Source organism: Rissa tridactyla, chromosome 4 (genome assembly GCF_028500815.1).
Source record: "Rissa tridactyla isolate bRisTri1 chromosome 4, bRisTri1.patW.cur.20221130, whole genome shotgun sequence".
NCBI lineage: Eukaryota > Metazoa > Chordata > Aves > Charadriiformes > Laridae > Rissa > Rissa tridactyla.
The window spans coordinates 21203280-21226543 of record NC_071469.1 but is presented as its reverse complement, the minus strand read 5'-3'; the positions used below and the strand labels follow the sequence as shown (position 1 = coordinate 21226543).

The following is a 23264-nucleotide window of genomic DNA, read 5'->3' as shown; positions in this document are numbered from 1 at the left end:
AATGAGGTTCAACAAAAGCAAGTGTAGGGTCCTGCACCTGGGAAGGAAGAATGCCAAACACCAGTATATGTTAGGGGCAGACATGCTGGGAAGCAGCTCTGAGGAGAAGGACCTGGGGGTCCTGGTAGACAGCAAATTATCCATGAGCCAGCAGTGTGCCCTTGTCGCCAAGAAGGCCAATGGCATCCTGGGCTGCATAGGGAAGACTGTGGCCAGTAGGTCGAGGGAGGTCATTCTCCCCCTCTACTCTGCACTGGTGAGGCCACAACTGGAGTACTGTGTCCAGTTTTGGGCTCCCCAGTTCAAGAGGGACAGGGAACTACTGGAGCGAGTCCAGCGTAGGGCAACCAAGATGATTATGGGACTGGAGCACCTCCCTTATGAGGAAAGGCTGAAAGAGCTGGGACTCTTTAGCCTGGAGAAGAGAAGGTTGAGGGGGGACCTGATTAATGTTTACAAGTATCTAAAGGGTGGGTTTAAGGAGGACGGAGCCAGGCTCTTTTCAATGGTTCCCAGCGACAGGACAAGGGGCAATGGGCACAAGCTAAAACATAGGAAGTTCCGTTCAAATACACGGAAGAACTTCTTTACAGTGAGGGTGACAGAGCACTGGAACAGGCTGCCCAGGGAGGTTGTGGAGTCCCCTTCTCTGGAGATTTTCAAGACCCGCCTGGATGCAGCCCTGAGGGATGTGCTTTAGGCAATCCGGCTCTAGCAGGGGAGTTGGACTAGATGATCTCTAGAGGTCCCTTCCAACTCTGAAGATTCCGTGATTCCGTGATTCTTGGTATGACCCAAAAAAAGAAAAAAATCCCTGCCAACATAACGAATCTCTGAACGACAATGGAGCTTTGGGAAGACAGTAACAACTCCTCCCACCAAAGCATGAAAACAATGGAGATTAAGACAACTTCAGGGCGACGCTTGCCAAGCTCTCAATTTTCTTTTGCACAGCATCCTTCATATAAACTGGGTCCGGAATCAGCAAGGTGACATGTAGAAACAAGCAAAAAAACCCCAACAAACCCAACAAACCCAACTTCAGTTTAAAAAGGAAAGAGATGGATTCAGATACGACTTGAGAGGAAACGAAGGAGCCTGCTTCAGAACTGACCTGGAAGCTGCAAATCACAGAGAGACAGTGGTCCAGCTGGTCATCTGCTCTATGTATAGTTCCCACACAGTTAAAGGTCTGCAAAAGGAGTCAAGCTTTTGGATATATGCTGCTATGAATTCATAAGCAATTTTAAAAGCACCCGAAGGACAAAAAAAAAGAGGAGGAAAAAAAAATGGCTATTTTTTTCCTGTTTCTTGATACCCTTCTGTGCATTTGTATAGTATATAACGTAGTGGGATCCTGATGTGATTGGGCTTTGTCCACGACACTGTAAGAGCAATAACAGGCTTACTGAAATTAGTAAACTCATAATGACTTCAAAGGGCTTTGCCTCAAGGGAGTGAACAATTTCTGGAGCCTGTTTTTCTTCGAATTCTAACCTTTGTTTTCCATACAAATATCGCCTTCCTTCTATTTGTACCTCTTACATAGAGACAGACAGAGGTTGGTGAAGGAAAACAGGAGTAAAGCAGTATTTGTTTGGTACCAAAGCAGTATTGCTTGCTGAGGCCAAGAACTGTGGCGCTTTCCCAAGAACCTGTAAAATCGAACTATCAACAAACAAAACTAATCTCGGAGAAGAGGGAAGGCTGGAAGAGTTTTCACTGGAATCTCGCTGGCATCCAAACACTCGCTGTGAGTTCTGTCGAGAAATTCTGCATCATTAGCAAAATGAGTTATTTGCAAACGAATATTTTCATTTTTACGAAAATACATATATTCAAATATATATATTCAAATAAGAATATTATTCGTATTTGCAAACGAATTCTGACTGTTCCTTCCCACCATGCAACACTTCATTTATTCTCGTCTCCTTTTCCCTCTCTCTCTCTACAACTTGCATTAGTTTTTGGAAATGTATCCCTTGTTTGAGAAACACCATTTAATACCATCCCAACCACCTCCTATTTTTGGGGGAGGGGGAAAAGGGAGTGGAAATAAATATTGTTTCATTTGCTTGCTTACATTTTAGAACGATGTGATTAACCTGGGATCCATACTGAGAAAATTTTCCCTTTCATGATGCAGGAATTTTATGGAGGAATAGAACTTCAGGTTTTCTCCCTGAACAAGGATAGTGTTAGGAGAAGGGCCAGTCTCTTCCCTATACACAAAGAATTTTGGTTTCCAGGTGCCTTTTATAGCCTTCTGGATCTGTTGCCTTCTTCCTAAAGAGAAAAATCAATTATTAGAGGTAGCACTTATTCCTGTTTAGCACCCAACCCTCTTCTGTATTTCTGTTTTGGACATACCCTAATGTGCACAGAGGCAGTGAGTACAACATTGAGTGACAGAGGTTCCTGGATCAGAAGATACTGACATTATTTGTATTTGATGGTGGGGTTAAAAAAAAACCCAAAACCAGAACTTACATAAACCCCTGTAGAAACTGATTACCTTATTTTAAAAATAAAGGAAAGGGTTGCTGTTGATATGCATTAGTGGAGAAAATCTGCCTTTACTGCAGGCAGGGAGCTGAGCTTTTGCACTCATCATTTCTGCACCGTGCCCCTGTATTAATGTCACAGAAAAGATCCCTACAATAATGAAGAAATACAAACCTCCGTATTTTATAAATAAAAATTTGCAGACCCTAAATGAATACAAGGATGTAATTCACTCTAGGATTTCTGCAGCTGTTAATAAATCACTCAAGCTGCACTCTGGCAGCTTATGACATCAGCAGATCCCCTCAAGTGAATTACAGCCATTAATTTACACAGAGGCGGCCATCTATCATCTATTATTGACCATCTGCCACTAAGAATATGTACATTTTTGATAAATTAATAAGATTTCGATAGAAAATGTCTTTAATTTTATTCCTATGTACATTTATATGCAATGTTCAACATTGGGTTTGTAGCCGTCAGGGAAAACTGGCTTGTGACATCAGCCAGGCGTGATGACGCGTTGATTGCAATGGTACACCTCACGGCAAGTTGAGCGAGGCACCGTGGCTAGTGCTTAAGGCCACGCTCCTGCACAGAGGGAAGGGACTGATCCTCTCAAAATTGTCACAGGGAGGTATTTACTCACCCAGCATTCAAAGGAAACAAATCCTCTGCGTGCCCATGGCCAAATGAAAAGTGTCGTTCGCAATGTGAAACCTGTTACGCCTTTGCACAAGATGATTTCTTCCCCGCCGTAAAAATAACGTCCATAGAGCATCTGCTTGCTGTAAACAGAAGATAAAACATTACCGTAAATGACAGATCAAGCTCATTACACCTGATGATTTACTTCGGCTCCTTCCTTGTATTTCTTCCTGTTTCCTCATGCTTCTACTTAGCTGGGTGATACTGCTGGGCTCTTAAAATCGGCAAAACTGACAGTAAGGATCTGGGCACAGTATTTCCAGTTTAAAATGACAACGTAAGTTGTATACAAGCTGTAGCGCAAGACACGGTGTGCTTTGAAACTTTCACGGCACCAACGTACCTTACAGCCTGGGAGGCCTGCTAAAGAGCCAGAACATGTATGACAATTCGGCCTTGTTATTGGCACATAAACACTCCCAGATGTCCATTTCAGAAACGCTTACGCTGGGTCTATGTAAAAATCCTGCAGAATCAGAGTAAGCAACAAAACCTCCAAATGCCTGCGTGGCTGAGTAAAACTGTCAAGCGGGTGATGGACTTTTCAATTGTGGTTATACGCTTGGAGTTGTCCAAATTACCCATTGCCACAGTATTTAAGTCAGATTTGCACATAAAGTTAAGAATGGACATACAGGGACAAAACGCCATTCGCTCAGCTAGAGCTGTATCTTTTTCAGCTTAAGCTGGATTTGGCTTTGTATCATTGGAAAGGTTTTGTTGCAGGGGTGATTTTGAATAAGGAGGCTTAGGGCTGAGGGCTGGATTCTGACCCCGCAGCTGTGGGCAGAATTCTGGACCGATACACAGCCTCAGAGATTGCAATGCAGCAGCAGCTTCTATGCCTAACTGAAGTTCAAGTTTTGCTGCTTAGAAGAACCAAAGTGGTTTTTACAAAACCGCTCATCACATAAATATTTTAATAACTACATTTTTTCAGTGAAAACTGGCTGACCAAAAATGTTTGCGACTATTCTGACTGTACCGTCATAGCATATATGGGATGCTGAGAATACAAAAGCTACTATTCCCAAAGGGGGGAATGTCTACAAAATCAGCAAAAAGCAGATTTTTATAACTGTAAAAATTTAGGAATACTACTTCAGGAATTAAAGACTACTGGTTCTTGCCAATGCACACCAAAATAAACTCATCCATTGCCTGGCGTATGCTTGAAATCTTTCGGTCTTATAGTATCAGAAAAAAATTCTCCAGCAGAAGTCATAAAATCACCATAGATATATTGAGTAACATGTGACTGTAAGAAATTTTTATGCCTTTAAAAAATAATGCCATCATCACCATCCTTTGATACGAAATTAGAAAACAATAAAAGCTTATTATCTGAGACGTTTCATGTTCCGGTGAGGGTTAAGCCTGATATGGTAGTATTAATTTAGGAAGCGAAGCCAATGTTGAAACTATCGATGGGTCTTTCACAATACAAAATATAACAAATTTCTGAAATTACATTTAGTTGGAGCTAGTTGCCCTGTCTCTGCTGGTTTCCAGAAAAAACACAGGCACCCAAAATTGTTTAACATAGTAAATTTATTCCTGAAGCATCCCATCATGATTTGACCAAGGTTTGACTACCCAACTGTCTTATTTTCCAAGACAGTGTTTTGTTTTATCAAATGAAAGACCTACAATGGGAAAATGCTGTAACATAGAAGAAATAACAAACCCAACTGTAATCAAACTGGAAAGGGTGCTTATTTTTTCTTTAACTTTTCTAATTGTTGCCAGAATAGCAGAGGAAATAAGGTTCAGACGAATGTGTTCTGAAAAAAAACCATAACATCCTTTCACACGCAGCCAGGGCTTTGTCACCAGATCACATTGCTGGAGTCCATGGTGGGGGTGTAAATAGGGGGGTTTAGGTCCGCTGCTTCAACCACATTAAGGACTCCACACCCGTCATCAGAGCTATGGAAAACTCTTGTTGCTGTTAGGACTGAAGCCAGCATCCTCCAGTCTAGCAACATCTACGATTCTGAGATGACTGTAGCCATTCCCAAAAATACACAGAGCAACCTGGTGCATCTATAAAACAATATACAAATGTTGTTACTAATATTATCACAGTGTCGCTGCTTGCAATGCTATTAATAGTCCATTCTGGTTGGAAGTAAATCTTTCAGAGGTTTATAATTTAACTGTTAAAGTCTCTGTTAATCTGGTTTAGCAACAGGGCACACAAAATCTCAGCTTCAGAGGCGATTTCTTGTTATCAAATTATAACAAAATCAATTTACCTAGCAATTTGGTTTGTCAGGACACATGCTATTTCCAGATCTTGTTTCACTTGTATGACTAAAGCAAAATTAAACCCAGTTCCATGCAAAATTGTATTTTATTAAAAAAACTTCAGCATGCTACTATGAATAAAACTGAGGATTTTGGTATTCCTGGTGAGTAGCTGTTGAGGGGAGAGATGTTACATGGCAAATCTTTTCCTCGTCCACCAACGGCTACGGTTGCCTTAAAATGAACGTAAATGATCTGAAACCTTCTAGCAAAGTTATGAAAATAAAACTTGTATTTGAGAACAGCCTGTGCTGCAATCAGCGTTATCATATGACAAGAAGCACAAACGGGCAACGTGAAACATTGAGTCCGCCATAAAACTTCTGAACTTTGAGCAGAGAAAACGCTTGCCTGCGAGTTTTCCAGCTCCTGCGAATGTAGAGACGTCCACCGGTTACCGCATTAGCAAGGTTTGGGGTGCCCGCCCCCACCAATAAACGCGATTAATTGCGCCCGTTCGTGCTGATGGGCGGTATCGCCATCACACACGCACCACCCTCCCCCCATCTCGCCGCCTTCAGCGGGTCCCGACAGCAGCGAAGCCACCTTTTGTTCCGAGGGGACCCTGCTGAGGCCGGTGGCCCCGAGCACCCCCTCCCTCGCACCCCCCCACGCCCGCCCGCGAACACGCGTGGGGAGACGGGGCCTGGAAGGGGGCGGAGGGGGAGAACGGGCGGGCCAGCGACCCCGCTCCGGAGCTGCCCCGTTCCCGTTCAGCGTCCCGGGGAAAGAGGAGGCGCCGTGCCACCCCCTCCAGGCCGCGGGGGCCATTTTTAAATGCCTCTTGTCAGGCAGCGGCGCGGGAGGAGGAACGGGGGGGGAAGCAGGTGCCGCGGCTCGGGAGCTCCCGGAGGCGCTGAAGTTGCGGTCCCTACTCCCTCAGCGGAGGGGGGGACCTGTCGCCTCACAGACACCAGAACGAAGGTGGAAGGGGCGCCTAAACCCCCCCACCCTCAACGGGACGCACATGAGCCACCCACCACTCGCCCCCGCGGCGGGGAGTCCCTCGCATTTAAAGGGCAGCTCCGGGCGGAGGAATCCCTCCACCGCGTGAGGCGGCCGGGACTTCTTTCTGCGCACACACGGCCGGGGCGGCCCAGAGCCGCGGGGTGGCCCGGGACTTGTTTTCTTTCAGCGAAATCCCTCCGCCGCGGCGCAGCGCCGGCCTGTGAGCGGTCATGGGAGCTGCGGTCCGCGCTGTCCCTCCTCCGCGGGCGAGGCGCGGAGGCTGGCGGGCTGGCGGGCTGCCTCTGCGCCGGCCGGCGTGAGGCGGCGGCGGCGGGGGGAGGAGGCAGGGAGCGGCACGGGATGGGTGGGGGGGGGCGGTCTGTATTTCCTCTGGAGTTGTGTATCCTTCCGCAGCGGCGGGCGTAAGGCAGAGCTTGGCCGCGGTGTCCCTCCGCCGCCGGGAGCGCAGGGGCAGGCGGCGTCTCCCCGGACGGGGCGAGGAGGTCGTGGGCTACGCTGAGGAGAAAGAAGAAGAAACTTCGGAGCGCGGTAGCCGGCGCAGCGGCCCGCCTGGCTCGGCAGGCCGGCGGAACGAGGGCTCCCTGCAGAGAAGAAGGAGAAGGAGGAGGAAGCGGCGGCGACGACGGCGGCGGTCGGTGCTCGCCGCCGCCCCGCGGGGTCTCTGCGAGGGAGCCCGGGGGACTCTTTCTCGCGGGGCTCGGCGGAGGGATCTCTAGGCGGCTACTGCCGTCGCCTCCTCCCTGCACCGTTCGCCCCTCGGCGCCGCCATCTTGGATTTTAATCCGCCATTTTTTTTCCTCCCCCCACTCGGAATTATTTTTTATCACTACCGCTGCTTTTTCTTGCCCCCCTCCTTAGGCGCCCCCCTCCCCCCCCGCCCTTCCCTCGCTCAGTCTTCGCTTCCTTCTCCCCCCCCCACTTCCTCCCCCCTTTTTTTTTCCCCTTGCTCCTTTCCCTTTGATGATTCATTTTCCCCCAGTGGCGGCGGGGGCAGCGCCGGCGGCGGCGGGGGACCCAGCGCGGAGGGCAGCCGGGAGGTGAGTGTCTTTTGGGGGGGGGTGTGGGGGGGTGTGGTGTCGCGACTCCCGTGGGCCCTGTGTGAGCAGGGTGTCCCCGCGCGTGGGAGGCGCCTGTCAGCGGGCGGCGAGGCGGGGGCGCCGGGGGCCGTGCCCCTCAGATTGGGGGGGAGGGGGGGGTGGACGGACGGGCACACGACACGACGGGACTGTCCCCATCTCCTGCCCCGCCGCCCGGGTGCTGCCTCCGCGCCGCGGGGACAGCGTGCGGGGCCGCCGTCGCGCCCGCCGCCTCCGGGCGGCGCTGACGGACGGACCCGGCGCCGCGGGGCGGTTGAAGGGGGGCGACCCGCGTCCGCCGGCTGAGGGGCGTCTGCGGGCCGTGCCGCCTCGCTGCCGCGGCTGGGGGCCGGGGGAGGGAGGTGGGGGCGGCGGGAAGGGCCCGTGTCGGGAGGCCCAGCCCTAGGGGGCAGCACGGGGCCGGGGAGGCGCCGCCCGGCCCGGAGCCCCTTCCGCCGGCCGCGGCCCCCGCCGGGTTTCGTGCGAGTCGTTTGAGGCCGGGGAGGCGTGTGGGGAAGCGAGAAGGAAGCTCTCGGTTACTCGGTGGATGGTTTGTGGTCCCGGCGGCGCGGCTTTTCCCCTGTGAGCGCTAACAGGAGCCTTAACCCGGGTTTGTCCCACTCGGCGCTTTTATTAAGGGCTGTTTTGAGTGACTGTTCCGGCCTCGGAGCTTGCTGCAATCAGCTCGAAACGCCCGGCGTCTTGTGGTTTTTTTTTTTGTGATTTTTCATTAGGGAGTATATACTTCTAAGGAAGGGGTAAAGCACATCTACATCTGAAACTTTAAAGCCGAATTATTTTCAACACATTACTCTTTAAAAAAAAAAAAAAGGAAAAGTAAAGATGGGGGGTGAGGGAGAGAGAGTACGTGGTGTTTTGTTGAGTTGCATCACAGGCAGCCTGAGAATCTTCAGTACTTAACTTGGTGTAGTTTTCTGGTGGTTTGAATTCAGCGCAAGGTGACAGATGTCAATCTGATCAGGGTGTTTAATAGTGTAACTATATATAGTGGGAGGTTTTAGTCAATGAAGTTAAAATGTATTGTAGAATAAGTTTGCACAGAGTCATGTCCTCTTTCCGTAATCTGGTCACGGTAGCTATGGATGCATCCTTTTCTGTTTTCATTAAAAATGAGCTTTTTGTCTTGAATGTTTTAAGCCTTCTTCCTTGCAAGTAACGCCATGTGAGGAAATCAAGATGTACTTGATTGAAAAATGGGACTTGTTTGTTTGTTTATTGTGCTATTTTGTTACTAGAGCCAAATAGGCACCATACTAACATCTCTGTTATATATTTATTTGATTTCGCAAACTGGAAAATAAGATTTATTTAAAGTAATTACTTGGTGCATTGCCTATTAAATGAATAGGTGGGATGATGTATCCTCGTATAGTCAGTAGCAGGACTAACAGGGCTCTTGAATACTTGTTTTGCTCTCTTAGCACTATCCTATTGCAGGACTACAATTCCCAGTATTCTTTTCGCTTCAGACAGCGTTGTGCTTTAATGCAACAGACAGTTGCCAAAATTAACATAGTAAGTGCAAGGTATGATACTTCTGTGCTAAGCGGGGAATCCAGACCTGTGGTTTGAGAGTGCAAAGCATTTGGGAACAGTCCCAAAAAAGTGCTCCTGACCACTTCCCTGACTTTGTCCCCCCACCCTCCCTGTAACATCCTCTTGTACCATGGTTCAACCCAGCAAGGTTCAGGCTTTTCTGGTGTCTTCCCTGGTTCGGTCACCGCTTAGCTTTGCAATTGTTCTGCTGGCACAGGGGGAGGGTGGCGTGGAAGTGGGCACGGGCAGGCGAGGGGGCAGCAGGACTGGTTTGAAGTCTTCCTTGAACTGTAGTGCTGTTTGTGCCAGCCACGGTGGGGCTGCCCTGAACTGCTGTGTTAACTGAACCTGTGTAAGTCATGCAGCTAAACTGTCACAACAGCTGACGCTTTTCCTTCCCGTTTCAGTGGTCCTGCTGCTGCTCCTCCGGTACTGTGTCCTCTCATGCTCTAGTGCCCATTGGATCCTTTGCTAGACCTGCTCAGCACATTAAACCGGCAGAAAATTACCTGCTGTCCTCCCTGCTGGGTTAAAGAGCTTAAACAGAGTTATGCGGAAGTTCACTGAGCTCCAGAATTTGTAGAAATGCTTGTGTGATGGCAAGGGAGAGGAAGGAGGAGGTTCTTCCTCTCCCAGAAGGGATTTCTTTTTTTTTTACTGTCTCTGTGAAAGTCTGGCGAACACTGGAGTCGCTGCCGTGAGTTGGGGGGATCATGCAGCCTTTGGGCTGCTTTGCTCGGCCAGTTATTCAGCATCACCCTGGGAGGCACCCAGTGGAGGAAGAGGTGGTGGTGGGAGATGAGAAAGGGTCAGGAGCTTCTGAAACACCTCTGTCTGTGCATTCCCTCTCTGCCACTCATCTGTACTGGTACGCTGTTGCTTCTGTGCCTGCATTGTACTTGGATTAGTATCCAAATTGACACACAAAAGTCATGTGGCTGCAAAAGAACTGGCACAAGAGATAGTGGGAGTGCACGGACTGAGCTGTTGGTGGGGGACTGAAGCCTGGGTTTGGGTCAGGTTTGGATCCGTGTGTGTTCTCATGAGCCTGCATCCTGGGGCTGCAGTTCTGCAGCAGTTTGAACTGACCTGAGTCAGTTTTGACACGGTCTTACAGCCTCCCACGTGCCACTGTTAATCCATGTCCAATTCTGCACTGAGCTTATTCTGAGAATTAACTATCTGAAAAGAAACACTCAACCCCCCCTTTTTTTTTGCTTTTTGTGCTGGTGGTTTAATTTACTGAACCAGTTCATTCCAGGGGCAAAAAAAGTCAAAAATGGGTGTGAAATCAGGTGGCTAAAATAAGCAGCTGCAGGGGTGGGACTGAAGTAGCCCTTTCCTAGGTTTTTTCCTTAACAGCTTTTACCCTGTTGAGGAATTGCAGCCTCAACTCCAGAATCTTTGAAGTCCTGTGGGACCACCTGACCTTTCTTTAAGATACAGCTTTGACTGCAGAGATTATGGGAAGGTAAACTCCCAAATAGCTTCTCTTTTTGTCACTTTCCGTAGTTGCAAAGACCTCTGTTCCACACCCGATTTTGCTGTGTTTTGGTATAATCAATAATAATTTGTATCGTAGCATGTGACATTAGGTTCCTGTTTAAAGTGACACTCTGCATTGGCTTCATACTCTTTGTGAGACAGATGCGTTCTGTGCCTCCCTTTCCTCCCTGACTTAATGGTACTTGTCTGAGCTGTCAAAAACAGTAACTGAGAGAAGATTTGAGGCTGTTTCGAATAATTCCTTAAAGTTGTGCAAATTTTCATTCAGCTTTGATTTTGCTCAGAGTCTTTCGTATTAGAAATCTGAACACTTTTTAGGAGTGGGTGGATTTTTTTGATATCCAGGTGGGGTGGCTGTAGTGAAGTCCTCTGCAGCCCGGTGATCCTATGGAAAAACTGGTTACATAGTTTTGCTCTGCTTCCCAAATTCAAAGGTCTGTGGCTTTTTTTTTTTTTTTTTTTTTTAGAGCTATCAGTAATGAAACATATATCTTCTGTCTTGATACCATTGATTTGTCCAGAAAAGCTGGGTGTGTGGTCATTGTGTCTTTTGGTTTTGTGTCCTATATTTGTTTTAGGATGCTGTTTCGTTGAGGAAAACTTTTTGCAGCTATAGTTAACTTAAAAATAGCAAACAAACAAACAAAAAACACACCACCAAGCCAAAGCTGGTTTAGATGGCTGAGTTTTAAAGAACAAAAATCCAAACCAAAACCAAACAAATAACCATATTTTTAGAAGGAGGTCCTTTGACTGCCTGTGTACTGGAGACCATGGGAAAGGGGAGGATGACCCTGCCTGTTAGGAAACTTCCTGATCCTGGTCTTTGCCTGTGTCCTGGACGGGGATGAACAAAATCCACCGCATCTGTTTAGAAGCTGCCCCTGTCCTTTTAGTAATATATATTTATATGCAAAAACTGTGCTATGGAAGACGAAAATAAATCATATTTTCTTATGGTTACTGATGTATGTGTTTGTATGGTTTAGGGATTGATTGATTTGGTTTTGTGCAGCTTTTTTTCCTCCTCATGAGAAGACTTTTCTGAATTGATAGATTTCATTAGACCAAAGCCCAAAACCTGGGAGGCTCAGACAGCCTTTGAGATCTGTTTTAACAGCCATAGATTTTCATTACTCAAATACATAGGGATTTACTACACTTTCCAGTATAAAAGGGCTAAGGCATTTCATATGATATAAATCTGAATGGTACCATTTAATCAGTCTGGTGAACACTTCTGGATAAATCTGGCTTTGAGTATCTTATGCCATGACAGCATTAATCATGTTTGTGCATCAGTTGTCAATGGGTGCCTCCGAATGTTACTGAAATGTAAATAATGCTGAGAAAGTGTGTTAATAGGTTTAATAAATTTAGAACCAGGTAAATGAAGCTTGAGTTTTCATTTTTGAGAGTGCTGTTGCAATGAGATGCTAAATTCCCTGATGAGAGGGGCCGAATGCAATTGAGCTATATTTTGACATGTGAGGCAATGCGCCTGTAAAACTACCTTAAAATAATTATAAAAGGCAATATAATTGTAAAGAGTAGTGGTGTAATTAGTCAAGGGTCAAAACAGCAATGTGAACATTTACATTGAAAAGAAAAAGGTCCCTTGGAAGCTGTAATTGTGCTGGTAAATTTAACAGTATAGATAAACCCGAAGTCATGAGTGATCCATGCATGGTGTTATATTATTTGATGGCAGATCCCTTTAGCAGAAGTCTCAAAGTGTGTGGATGTGTAAGTATGTTCCAGTTTTTTCTTGAATAGGAAGATGGTGTTCATCTCTTCCTTTTTTCCCTCTGTGCCTAAAGATCTTGTCAGCATGAGTCTGATAGAGAAAGTACTGAGAGCAAATCACATCTGAAGTATTAAAGATCACATGGTGGTGATGAGTGGGGCATCTTTTGCTCTCTTTTAGGTTATTTGTTGGTGTTAGAAGCTGTGATATTCACTGGGAAAGGAATCCTGTCTGTTGGTTCTGCCTTTTGATACCATCTCTTGAAAGCAGTGTGTGTATATTGACAGAAGGAATAGAGGCTGAAGAAGCACATGTGCACTCTTCAAGTTTGTCATTTATCTTGTATCAGAAAATAAAAGGCAGCAGTAGATGAAGATGGGTTTTCTTGCTCACTAGGCTGCTAGAATCAAATAAATAATGATTTTTCACATGAATGTTTGCTAGATTTCACTAAAAGACTTCATTTTTCTTGGAGAGGATTTCTGTTGTCATCTATATCAATATATTTTGCAGCAAAATAAAGTGTTTTTCCTACACGGTATGTTTTGAGTATTGTTCTGTGGCCACATTTCTTCTTACCTTTGCCACCATACTTTCCTTATCACTGTATTTGTTAGGCAGAATTGTCTTAGCACCAATAGTACTTACCTTCCCCAAACCAGACTTAGGAAAATCAGTTTCCTTCTTTGTGCAGAGTGCGCCTTTTTTCCAGCTGAAGGTGTAGCTACAGTACCTGTCAGTTGTCAGAAACACTACTGTATTGAATGTTTTTCCTCCCCGTTGTTGCATGCATCTACAGTCAACTTCATGGTAGACTTCATTTATCTTTACTGCTCTTGAACTGTAGCACACCACAGACTATATATAGTTCAGTCCTGGTTTGCAAAGAGACCAAGACTGAATTTAGTGGAAGTCTTTAATGTAGTTTCTGTTGTAATGCTCTTTATTACCACTGTTACAAAAATGGGGAACGGGGTTTAGTTAAGAGTATGTACAGCTGGAAAGTGAATTGATTGAGAAGCAGAAAGAGGGAAGTTTAAGCACAAGCTTGTCATCGCGTGATAGTCAGTGCAGATCTTCATAGGGTAGCTGTCTCTCAGGGAAATTCAGGTGGGATGCTTAACAAGAAAGTTTGGGGGGGTTGATCTTTATTCCCCCTTCCCCCTTTTAAAATGTATGTTATCAGGCAAGCTCTATGAAGAGGAAAAAAAAATAAAAAAGCCTAGTGTTTTCTAGTATAGGTTTGGCTGAAAGAATTCCAAGGGGTTTTTTTTGGAGGTACTACGTAAAAATGTCTAGTTCTGTGTATAGCTAAATGCAATGAATAGGGCTTTCCGTAGCAAATTTTAAGTGTCTGGTTTGTTTTCTGAGCTGCATCTGGTAACTTCCTAAAGAATTTGTCAGTATGGAGAGCAACTTTTGCGTTCTGGAAGTCAAAACTGTTTGGTTCCAGCTCTGTTAAAGAGCTATATTAAAGCTTGCTGGTGCAGTAAAAAGACATTTAAACTTATTTTTTAATTATTATTATTTTAAACATTGCGGTCAAAACCAACCCTTTCTATCACTGTCAGCAAGAAAATTCCTTCTCCACTGAAATCATCTCAGTTCTTTTTCTTTATATTGAGGCAGTAATTCAACTAGCTTTTCCTCAGTATGATGCTGTTTCACTTTGTCAATAATCTTACTATCCTTCTGTGACAATTTGTAAAAGGTTCTAAAACCTGTAGATTTCTGGATGATAGTTTTAGTAAGACATTTGAGCCAATACATCTGTTAAATCACTTGTCTGCTGGTTTTCTCTTAATACCTCAATCATCTGAATCTTTTTAAGTAACTTAGTTACTAATCATCTAGCCATAAATATTTCTGTAGCTTTAAGTAGCTGGATCACATGGGTGTCTAACAGAAATCCAGTATTTTGCTACTCTTAACTGATTAAAAACGGAACTTCTACAAAAGACACCGTTTCAAAACATCTGTTAGTTTGTTGGGAATTTCTTCCACTAGATTGAAATACCTGTTATCTGTTGTGAGCAGAGTATTAATGCTCTAAACAAATTGTGCCTCTTCTTTTTATGTTATTATTTTATGAGGAAGCAGTAGGGAGGAGGATAACTGAAAACCAAGTAAATGAATTACTAATGCATAAATGCAATTGTAAAATAATCGTGTAACTCAGATTTTTTTCCTGCAAGTTACACAGAGTGAGACACAACTGTACAAAATCATTAGTAACTTTCTTATAATTATTTACACGAAAGGCATGGAGACTGCAGGCAAAAACTAGCATGTGCTTTGCTGGACATTTTTGTACTGTAAGATTTCAGCTCTGCTTGTGAGCCCACTTATTGCTGGCCCATTGAGCCAGATGTGTTGTGACTGGTTGTTTTTGGTTTTTTTGTTACATGAAACAGTAAAAATAGTAGCCTGAGTCCTCTAGATCATTATTGAGGGCTTTTTGAGCTCTGATTTTTAAATAAAGATTTAACATGTTTTCCCCCAGCTCCATTCCAAAAATGTTGTCAGTTTTCTGCTTGTGGGTTTTTTCAACTGTGTTCGTCTTTACTTCTGGGAGGATGTTTGTGTAATGTCATTCTTTGCTGTACAGTTCCAAACAGGTTACAGATTTTTATTTATTAGGAAATATAATTTGAAAATACTCTGGTTTTGGAGTCACATAGCTGTGTGTGTATTTATCCAGGTATATGTGTGTGTATTTAAACACATTGGTAAATGTGTGTATATAGTCCAGCTCTCAAAATTGAGCTGTCCTTAGCAATTTATCAGCTCTAGAATTCTGTCTTTGCTTCCAGATGTGGTTGTAAGTTGTAGGACAAGTTGTTCACCTCTGGATGTCTGTATTGTACTAGTGCTAATGAACTGCTTTTCTTTCTTCCTAATGCAAATGCAGATCACCATCTCCCCCCCTCCACGTTTTTTTTTTTCTTTTGTTAAAATCTGTGTCTTGCGAACAGTTTCCGAGTAAGTTCTAATCATGTTTATGTTTTGCTTCCAGTAGGAATTGGAACTGAAATTATTCATCCACTTCTCCAAGCCTTTTGAAAAGTGACTAAATGCAACTGAGTCAGATTGTCTGGGGGAATGAAGTGGCTGGGAGAATCCAAGAACATGGTGGTGAATGGCAGGAGAAGTGGAAGCAAGTCGTCTAATGACCATGCGCAGAATCAGACCAAATTGCAGCATGTGGGAAAGGAAAATCCGAAGATGGGCAAAAATGGAGTTGAGAGAAGATCAAGCAGATGTATGTAAATTTTTATGCAGCTCAGTGTTGTGTGTGATTCATCTATCAATTTGCAAGTCAGATTCTGTCTTGTCTTAATTCATGAAGGAGGTCTGCATTCAGCATGTAGCTATCATCAGAAGTATTAATTATGTTTGTATTTGTTGGATGCATTAGCTCACTTCAGGAATATAGATCTCTTCAGTTTAAAAGTTAAGTGAAAATAACTGAATGTAAGTTAATTTTGAACTGGTATAAGTATAAAATACATGATTGGCACTAAGTGAGAACTAGGGTGATTGGAAGTGGATAATATAATTAGAAATACTAGCCCAACTTTTAGTGAATGCACATTTAGTAAATCCCATTTTGAATGGTCACGTATATCAATAGTCATTATGAAATGATTTTAAGGAAAACTTGGATTTTTATTTTTGCTATTGGCCTGTGATAAAGGGCTAAATACAAATTCAGAGGAAGTCCTTCATTCAGATTTTGGGAAGATGAGGTTTTAAATTTTCATGACTTCATCAAGTTTATAGGTTGGAAATCTTAGAGGCAGATGTGACTGAACTGTGTCATCTGGAAAGATGCTTGTAGTTGGGGAGGCGAAGAGAGAAGGAAACCAAAATTAAAGACACCCATAAGAAATATTCTAAAATAGTTTCTTCATTGGCTGCTACATAAATGAACAAAAGCAAGAGTGGAAAAAAATAACTGTACTGCTGTTTCTTCAGATATTTTATCATCTTCCTTAATTGTTCTATGTTTTGTTTGTCTCTAACCCTAGTGTAGCTGGGCTTTATAATGTTCTTTAGATGATATCTAATTTATGCTCTCTCATTTGCAGGTAGCGGTGCTTCAGGATTTGAGGGTCAAAGTCGTTATGTGCCTTCCTCTGGAATGTCTGCCAAGGAACTGTGTGAAAATGATGACCTAGCAACTAGTTTGGTTCTTGATCCCTATTTAGGTTTTCAGACACACAAAATGAATACTAGGTAACTTGTCCTTATTTTTCTAGAAAAGAATTAATCTTCTTAGCTGATGTAATCAGAGCAAAACTGAGTTTTCTTGCACATTTACAAAAATCTGAAAAAAATGGCAATTTGTGAGTAGCTTCTGCCTTTAAAATGGTGTTGCACGTGAGACTGGAACTCGGAGTTCTGTGGCAGTGTGCATTTGTAATGCTCTCATAGGTCTTTCGGTTAGCTCTCGTGCATTTATGCTGTAGAACACGTTGGTAGTAGACACTGTTTCCTAGCTTAAACAGTTGACTAATCATAAGTTTTAAACTGTTAGTCATTTGTAATATTTCAAAGACAGAAGTTAGTGTCTAGGGACTTCTGTTTATTTCTTGTGCCTGGGTGCCTTTTTTTTTTTAAACTACTTCTTACAACATCACAAGAAAGAGAGAGTTCCTGAGCACTTCAGTGTTGTTTTCACTTGATCTTAAGGTCTTGAAGACCCAGGAATGCTACTCAGGCATGTCTGTATGTATAAGATAAATTAATGTGCTTACTGGGAACTTCTTACCAGAGTTGCATGTAGTTTGTCACTGTTATGCACCTGTTCGAATACTTCTGGTCTAAATGTGGTGTGGTCTTAGGGTTTAGTTGTTGCATGCTTCTTCCTGTTTTACAGATGTATCACTGATGATAAGTATATTCCATAGATCTCCATTAAGGTTTTGTTTGCATACAAGATCTGCATTGCTAGCTTAATGGAGAAGCTATATATAAATGATAAATTTCTAAGGACAGGAATCACGTGCTTATTCTTGTACAATAAGAGCTGGGATTTCCAGGCAGCACATCATGGGAAGCAGGCTGCTCAGTCATTCACACTGTTGCTGTGGCTATTTTTAAAGAAGAACAGTTTACCTGTGCAGCTTCTCGTAACTGTACTTCACATAACCAGAGTACTGGTTAAGTAGATAATTGTATATATGTAACAAGCTGATCGCTTCAAAAATGACTGCTAGATTAATTGTTCTTGTCGCATAACATAATGGTTGCTACTATAACCTGCCAGCATGAGTTGCACATGAAACTGCAGCATTGTGGTCCTAATAACTGTAAAGACTTACTCCAAAGAGGTTTTTCTTTTTCACTGGAGAGTGTAACATCCGTCTTTGAGGAATGCTTGAGTTCTTCCCATTCCTCCATGCCATCGGTTACAACAGCACATAGTGCCCAAAACAGGGTCTAGGTAGATACTCTTACATTTCAGTTTGGAGTGTCTTTGTATTTCTGTCAGTTAATCAAGCTAAATACATACGCTCAAAAGACTTTTTGATTTTGTTGCATGAATGCCAGTCTGCAGACTATGCACAGGTAGTTAATTCATACGCTTTTTGCTAAGGAAATGATGTATTCATTGTTTAATAGTTGGAGAAACTACTTCCATAAATGTTGTTTTCTGCTGATTTGTATTCAGCACCTAAAATACTTTCTTAGTTACTAATTTGAATCAAAAGACTACACGAAGACTATCATCATGTATTTCTTCCTTTCTCAGAGAACAGTTACAGGCAGTCTTCAAGGACAATAGTTAATCATTTTGGAGCACTATGGGCAATCCTTAGGTGAGGCTTACAACTTTTACCAGAAACACGTCTTCTTGCCTCTTTCATAATGGACTGTTGAGAGAGTTTCTATTATTGCAATGAATGAAAATTAAGGCATCAGCATAGTTCTTCATCTCTTTGGTACAGTGATGACATCTGCTTCTTATTGTAGCTGTAGATCATCTTCCTTCCGTCTAGTAAGCTGTAGTCTTTCTAGAGCTCCTGAGATTTATTGTTGTCGAGGGAAGGTGGGGGGGAAGCAAATACAAAAAGACCATTTTCAAAATAACCAGATGCCAGTACTTAGGTCATTGTAGTAGAAATTCAGATTTGCAGCTTCTGTTTGGGCATCTTCCGCTTCAGTCATGAATTCATACTAGTTACATAGTTTGTGTATTGAGGTGTGCTTAAAATAAAACAGCCATTTATGATGGCAAGCAAATATCTCCTGTTCACTCGTTCTGGTTTGTTTGAAGACGTACTGTGACAGCATTCTTCTTTGCTGTTGGAAACACGTAAGAGGTTTGTATTTTTGCAACTAGCAGCCCAGCATAAGTTGATGACCACTTACTGAAGTTGTACTTTACCTTGTGTGTGGAAGCCAAGACTGCATTTTTGTATGTATAAGTGTCTTCTATATAAGCACTTTCTCTACTTCCTTCATTCCTTAAGTTGAAGAGTTTTTAAAGACCTCTTGTTTTTCCCAGGGTATATTGATTAGAAGAAAAAAAAACTCATAACATTCTAGAAAAATATCCAGATTATTGTTGGAACATCCTTGTTTTCCATCTTCTTTATACTGAATTAGTGGTCTTATGGTGGAGTGGTCACAAGAACACGATTGTTATTTTTCATCTTTTGTTTTTTTGCGGGTTTTTTGTTTGGTTTTTTTGTTGTTGTTTATTTGTGTTTTTTTTTTTTCCTGTGGCCCATAAAAGTAAAGTCCTGCAATTCCTGAACACCCTTCAGCTTGGGAATTGGGCTATTAGCTCTGTGAGCTGTCAAGTCAGTAATGTATGAAAGAGCTGAAAACTAGTTCTCAAAAGATTACAGGTGGATCCTCCAGTGAGTTTGCCCAGTATTCCGCTGAAATATCTTCTTGTCACCAGGCTTTTGATGGACAGCATTAAATATAGCTGTGGAAATGTCTTCAGTGGCTTTACTTAAAAGTAACTTTTTTTCATCCTCTTGGATTTGCAAGAGAAAGCAGGTGGTTTTCAGAGCTTCTGGTCATTCTTTCATCAAATTGGTAGCTCTTATCTCGACAAAAGGGTCAGGTTAGCAGTTAATAAAAAAATACCCCGATATGTTAGGAAGTATTATCTTGTCAGTATAGCTGTTCTAAGAGGTTTTGTTGCTTCTTGTACAAATCCTGTTATATCAGCTTGTGTGTGTGACAAAGACTATCCTGATTTCGCAAGCTGTTGGACTGAAGGTTGTCTAACACTAGAGATTAAAACTGACGCTTCTAAAAAGCCAAGTGAATTCTTGCTTATCTTACTGTCTCTTATTTTCAGTTACTTCTCTGTAGTTTGAGCACTGAATCTTGAAGTTGCATACCTTAATGGCTAATCCGCCCTTTACTGTCTTGCATAGAAACGTGTTAGTATTATCGGGAGTCTAAGATTTAAATACTGCTGCTGTTACCAGTCATTGTTTTTTCCTGGTTCCCTAAAGTACTGGCATCATGCTAGGGAATACTGAGAGCAGTTACAGTGTCTCTTTAAGTTTGCAAGTGATTTAGGAAGTCAAATGCATTATATTCTGTTTCAGGAGGATCTAGGGGTGTTTGCTAACTCCCTGTTGCTGCTTTCAGTGAAGTTAAACTGGTGTGTGGTGCAGGTGGTTTTGTCTGATAACATGAGACTAAAGGACCAAGCTTTAAGAATTTCCATGTTTTCTGTAGCAAACGTGAAGTGTTTGGGGATGATGTACGGGAAGCTGCTTTCTCTCACACTGCACCAAGAGCAGTTGCTGGCCTTGGTGTAAGTTGTCGGTCATTCCTGAACTGGACAGGGTATGTCACTCGGTCCCCATTGAGCAATAACAACAAAAAAGGCAAAGCGGTTCTATATCGCTTGCATTCATGGGTCTGTGCTGAATCTCTTCTGCGCTCCTTAGCTCATCTCAATTAAAGGGCTCAGTATTCATCTTGAATGGGGTTTGGAGGTAGAACAAGTCATGTGTCTTCTGCTAAATAAGGTTTTGTGGCTGTGGAGTTCGGTGTTGTGGCACTATGGGGATACTGGATTAGATACACAGCTTTTATGTAGTGACACCCTGTTTCAAAATGAAGCTTTTACATTCGTAAGACCTCAGTGTTGGTGTGCTTTCCAACATGATGGTTTGACTTTCATGTAAAATCTGCTTTCTTAATTTTTGCTGATAACTTAATTCAGTAGAGTTCAGCTTGGTCCTGGTTGTCTTCCTTCACTGTGTGTAGTCGCACACAGTGATTGCATTGGAACTAACTGTTTTGCTGCTGCTGAGTGTTTTGGATTTAAAAAAAAAAAAATTCATCACAACCAACCCCCCCCCCCCAAAATCCAAACCAGCCCCCCACCCCCCAACACCCACCACTTCATAATCTTACACGTTTTTTCTAGTTGCACCTTTAACTTCAATAAAAAGTGTTATATCTCCAAAAGATGGGGTGGCTTCCATCCAGTAGTTGTGTTAACTGCTAAATTGAATGTACCATGTGGAATGTCGAAATAGGAATGAAGGAAAGTGTTAGGGTTGGGTTTTTTTTTGTGTTCCCCCCCCATTTATTTTTAAAAAAGTATTTGCTAACGGTATTAAGGAGAATGAAACTACGTGGCTGTTAGAATATTCTTCACTTCTATTCTAGGCTGTATTGGAGTTTTGACCACACCAATGCGTGTATAGTTTCAGTTCAAGAAATTTAAGTAATATGGATGACTTTCTTTATTAGAAATGTCCTTTTGAATTCTGGCCTTTAAAGAATGTATTTTTTGAGATAGCAACACTGGAGATTAAACACAAAACAAGTTGATTTTTATATAACTGGCTTTTAATTAAGATACTCATACTCCAGGGTTGGGTGGAGGGGAGCCAAAATGTATGTTAACTAAATAAATTGTCTCCACTTAACAGCCTTGCAGTTTTGGCTTTTATGCTGAATCTCTGGTACCAGATTAATGGTAACTTGCTGTCTTTCCATATCCACTTAAATAAAAACATCATTCATAAAAATATCATTCAGACAAAGTGCCTCTTGTTAAGAGGCTAATGGGATACTATGTTTTGATAAATTCACCCTTCTTGATGTTCCCTAGTCAGAAGTTAAGAAATAGGTTTAGAAGTATAACTTGTTAGCTTGCACTGGTACACTATGTGGAGCTCCGTACTGGATCTCTTGCAGGATCAGTTTATCCTTTTTGTTCAAACTCACTGCTCTCAGTGACTGAGACTGAGCAAGGTACTGTGCTTCTCAACTTACCAGAAACTCTCCTTTAACTTCCTTTATAGGCAAGCATCTCACTGACCTTTGGCTTTATACCTTGGAGTTTCAAGATTTAAGTATTCCCGAGGTAAGAGAAACTTGAGAGAGAGAAAGAACTTTGCTTCTGAAAGCCATTTTCCTACGTCTTCCTTATTGAGACCACCTCAGTTTGCCCTTAACTGGGATAAGATCATCTTCTAGCTGATTTTGAAATTGCAATAGCCGTAGCTTTTTTGGATCTTGTTGACTAGGGAAAAATAAATATTTCCTAGTGAAGTGTGAAAAGCTTCTATTCTGCAGCTTGTCAGGAAGAAGAGCTATTATTATTTCTTTAAAGATACTGTGATAGCCGAGTTTTTCATTCCTAGCTTACTTTTAATAACAGACTGTTTTGTGGCAGACTCCACGATCTGTGTGATCTGACCCCTGAAGCTCTTTGTAGGGTGGCTCAAGGGGTCTGTGCCTGTGAGCAGAATTAAACACCAGAGGGTCTTGTTCGGTTTCCATGATGGAATCTAATAAAGGTACTGTTCATAGAAGCAAACCAGAAGTCTGGATAAACAATTCTGATTTTAATTGACGCTCTATTTAGAGGCTGGGTTGTCTGGTTTGTTTTGTTGGTTTTCTTGTGCTCTTTCTATCTATTTCTCCTCTTTGAACTAGTCTCCTATTTTACTGACACTTAAAAGCCAATTTCTTTGGCTCAGTTTATATATATACATTTAGCTGTGGAGTCTTTTCAGGCTCTCTTCATAGTGGTGCTCACTCATGTAGACTCTTCCAGGAGATGCATAGATTTTTTTTTTTTAATGTCACGTGTAAGTGAGGAAGCTCTGTCCCACAAAAATGATAGTATTTAAGGTTGCTTCTCAAAATCAATTGGCTTTTTGATAGGTAGTGCTGTGAAAGACTAAGGAATAAACTGCTATTTCATGATGCTCCTGGGAGAAGTGAAGGGTCTATCAGCAGGCCCTCAAATTCTGAAGGAACACTCGACTTCTAGGCTTTCTTGGCATATTGGCTTCTTCAGTGTCTGAAATCAGAAGGTATCTTCTAAGGTATACATGGAGATTCACCTGTGAAAGCACTGAAGCTTTTGTGAGGAGTCTAGGTTGTAGTATTCTGAATTAGCTCATAAACTTTGTGTGCTCTCAGTGCAGTTTACATGTGCTGTTGAGCTGCGAACAACTCACTCAGGCTCAGGGTGTAAAGTGTCATTCTATTCCATTTTGTTGGGAACCCTTGAAGTGAAGTGCTGTATGTACATCATGATGTTGGTTTCCAGCATCTTTCCATGTGCTTGTGGACATTTCTTGCTTTTTTGGATTCCTGGTTATCTTTTCTTACTATCTCTGTCTTGTAACCATGTAAAAAAATATCAGTACGATGTTTTCATAGAGGTGCTGCAGGAGGTCTGTAGTATTAATTTTTTGAACCATTGGGTGTCAAGAGTCATGTTCTTTGAAAAACCCAGTCCCTGTTTCAGATGCCTGGCATACAGCATAACATTCATCTCACCTTTTGATGTTTTGGGGGTTTTACAATCTGTACGCCCCCTTCCTGCTTCCAGCCTTCTTTCTGGCCTTTTCAAGAGTTGGGCATACACT

General features: G+C 42.8%; 1 protein-coding gene and 1 long non-coding RNA gene across 7 annotated transcripts in view; one reads left to right on the top strand and one right to left on the bottom strand.

Moving 5' to 3' along the window:
* Window positions 1-787: 787 nt before the first annotated feature.
* On the bottom strand, window positions 788-6841 carry LOC128908141 (uncharacterized). Its single transcript, XR_008465872.1, has 3 exons — window positions 6510-6841; window positions 3161-3299; window positions 788-2289 (listed from the first exon to the last, which is right to left on the bottom strand). It is a non-coding gene; the product is annotated as an uncharacterized LOC128908141 (long non-coding RNA).
* A 13-nt stretch (window positions 6842-6854) lies between these two features.
* The window catches only part of KMT5B (lysine methyltransferase 5B), a 30928-nt gene continuing 14518 nt past the window's right edge, over window positions 6855-23264 (top strand). For 2 of the 6 annotated variants that reach the window (XM_054197736.1, XM_054197735.1), the window contains exons 1-2: window positions 16488-16623; window positions 21684-21745. Coding sequence is in view for 4 of the 6 variants with exons in the window: in XM_054197733.1 (XP_054053708.1) it covers window positions 15487-15646; window positions 16476-16623 (308 nt within the window). In the remaining 2 variants the exon portion in view is untranslated. Of the gene's footprint in view, window positions 7536-9538; window positions 10603-15400; window positions 15647-16475; window positions 16624-21683; window positions 21746-23264 lie in introns of those variants that run through there. The other 4 variants (XM_054197733.1, XM_054197732.1, XM_054197731.1 and 1 more) reach the window with 4 other exon arrangements.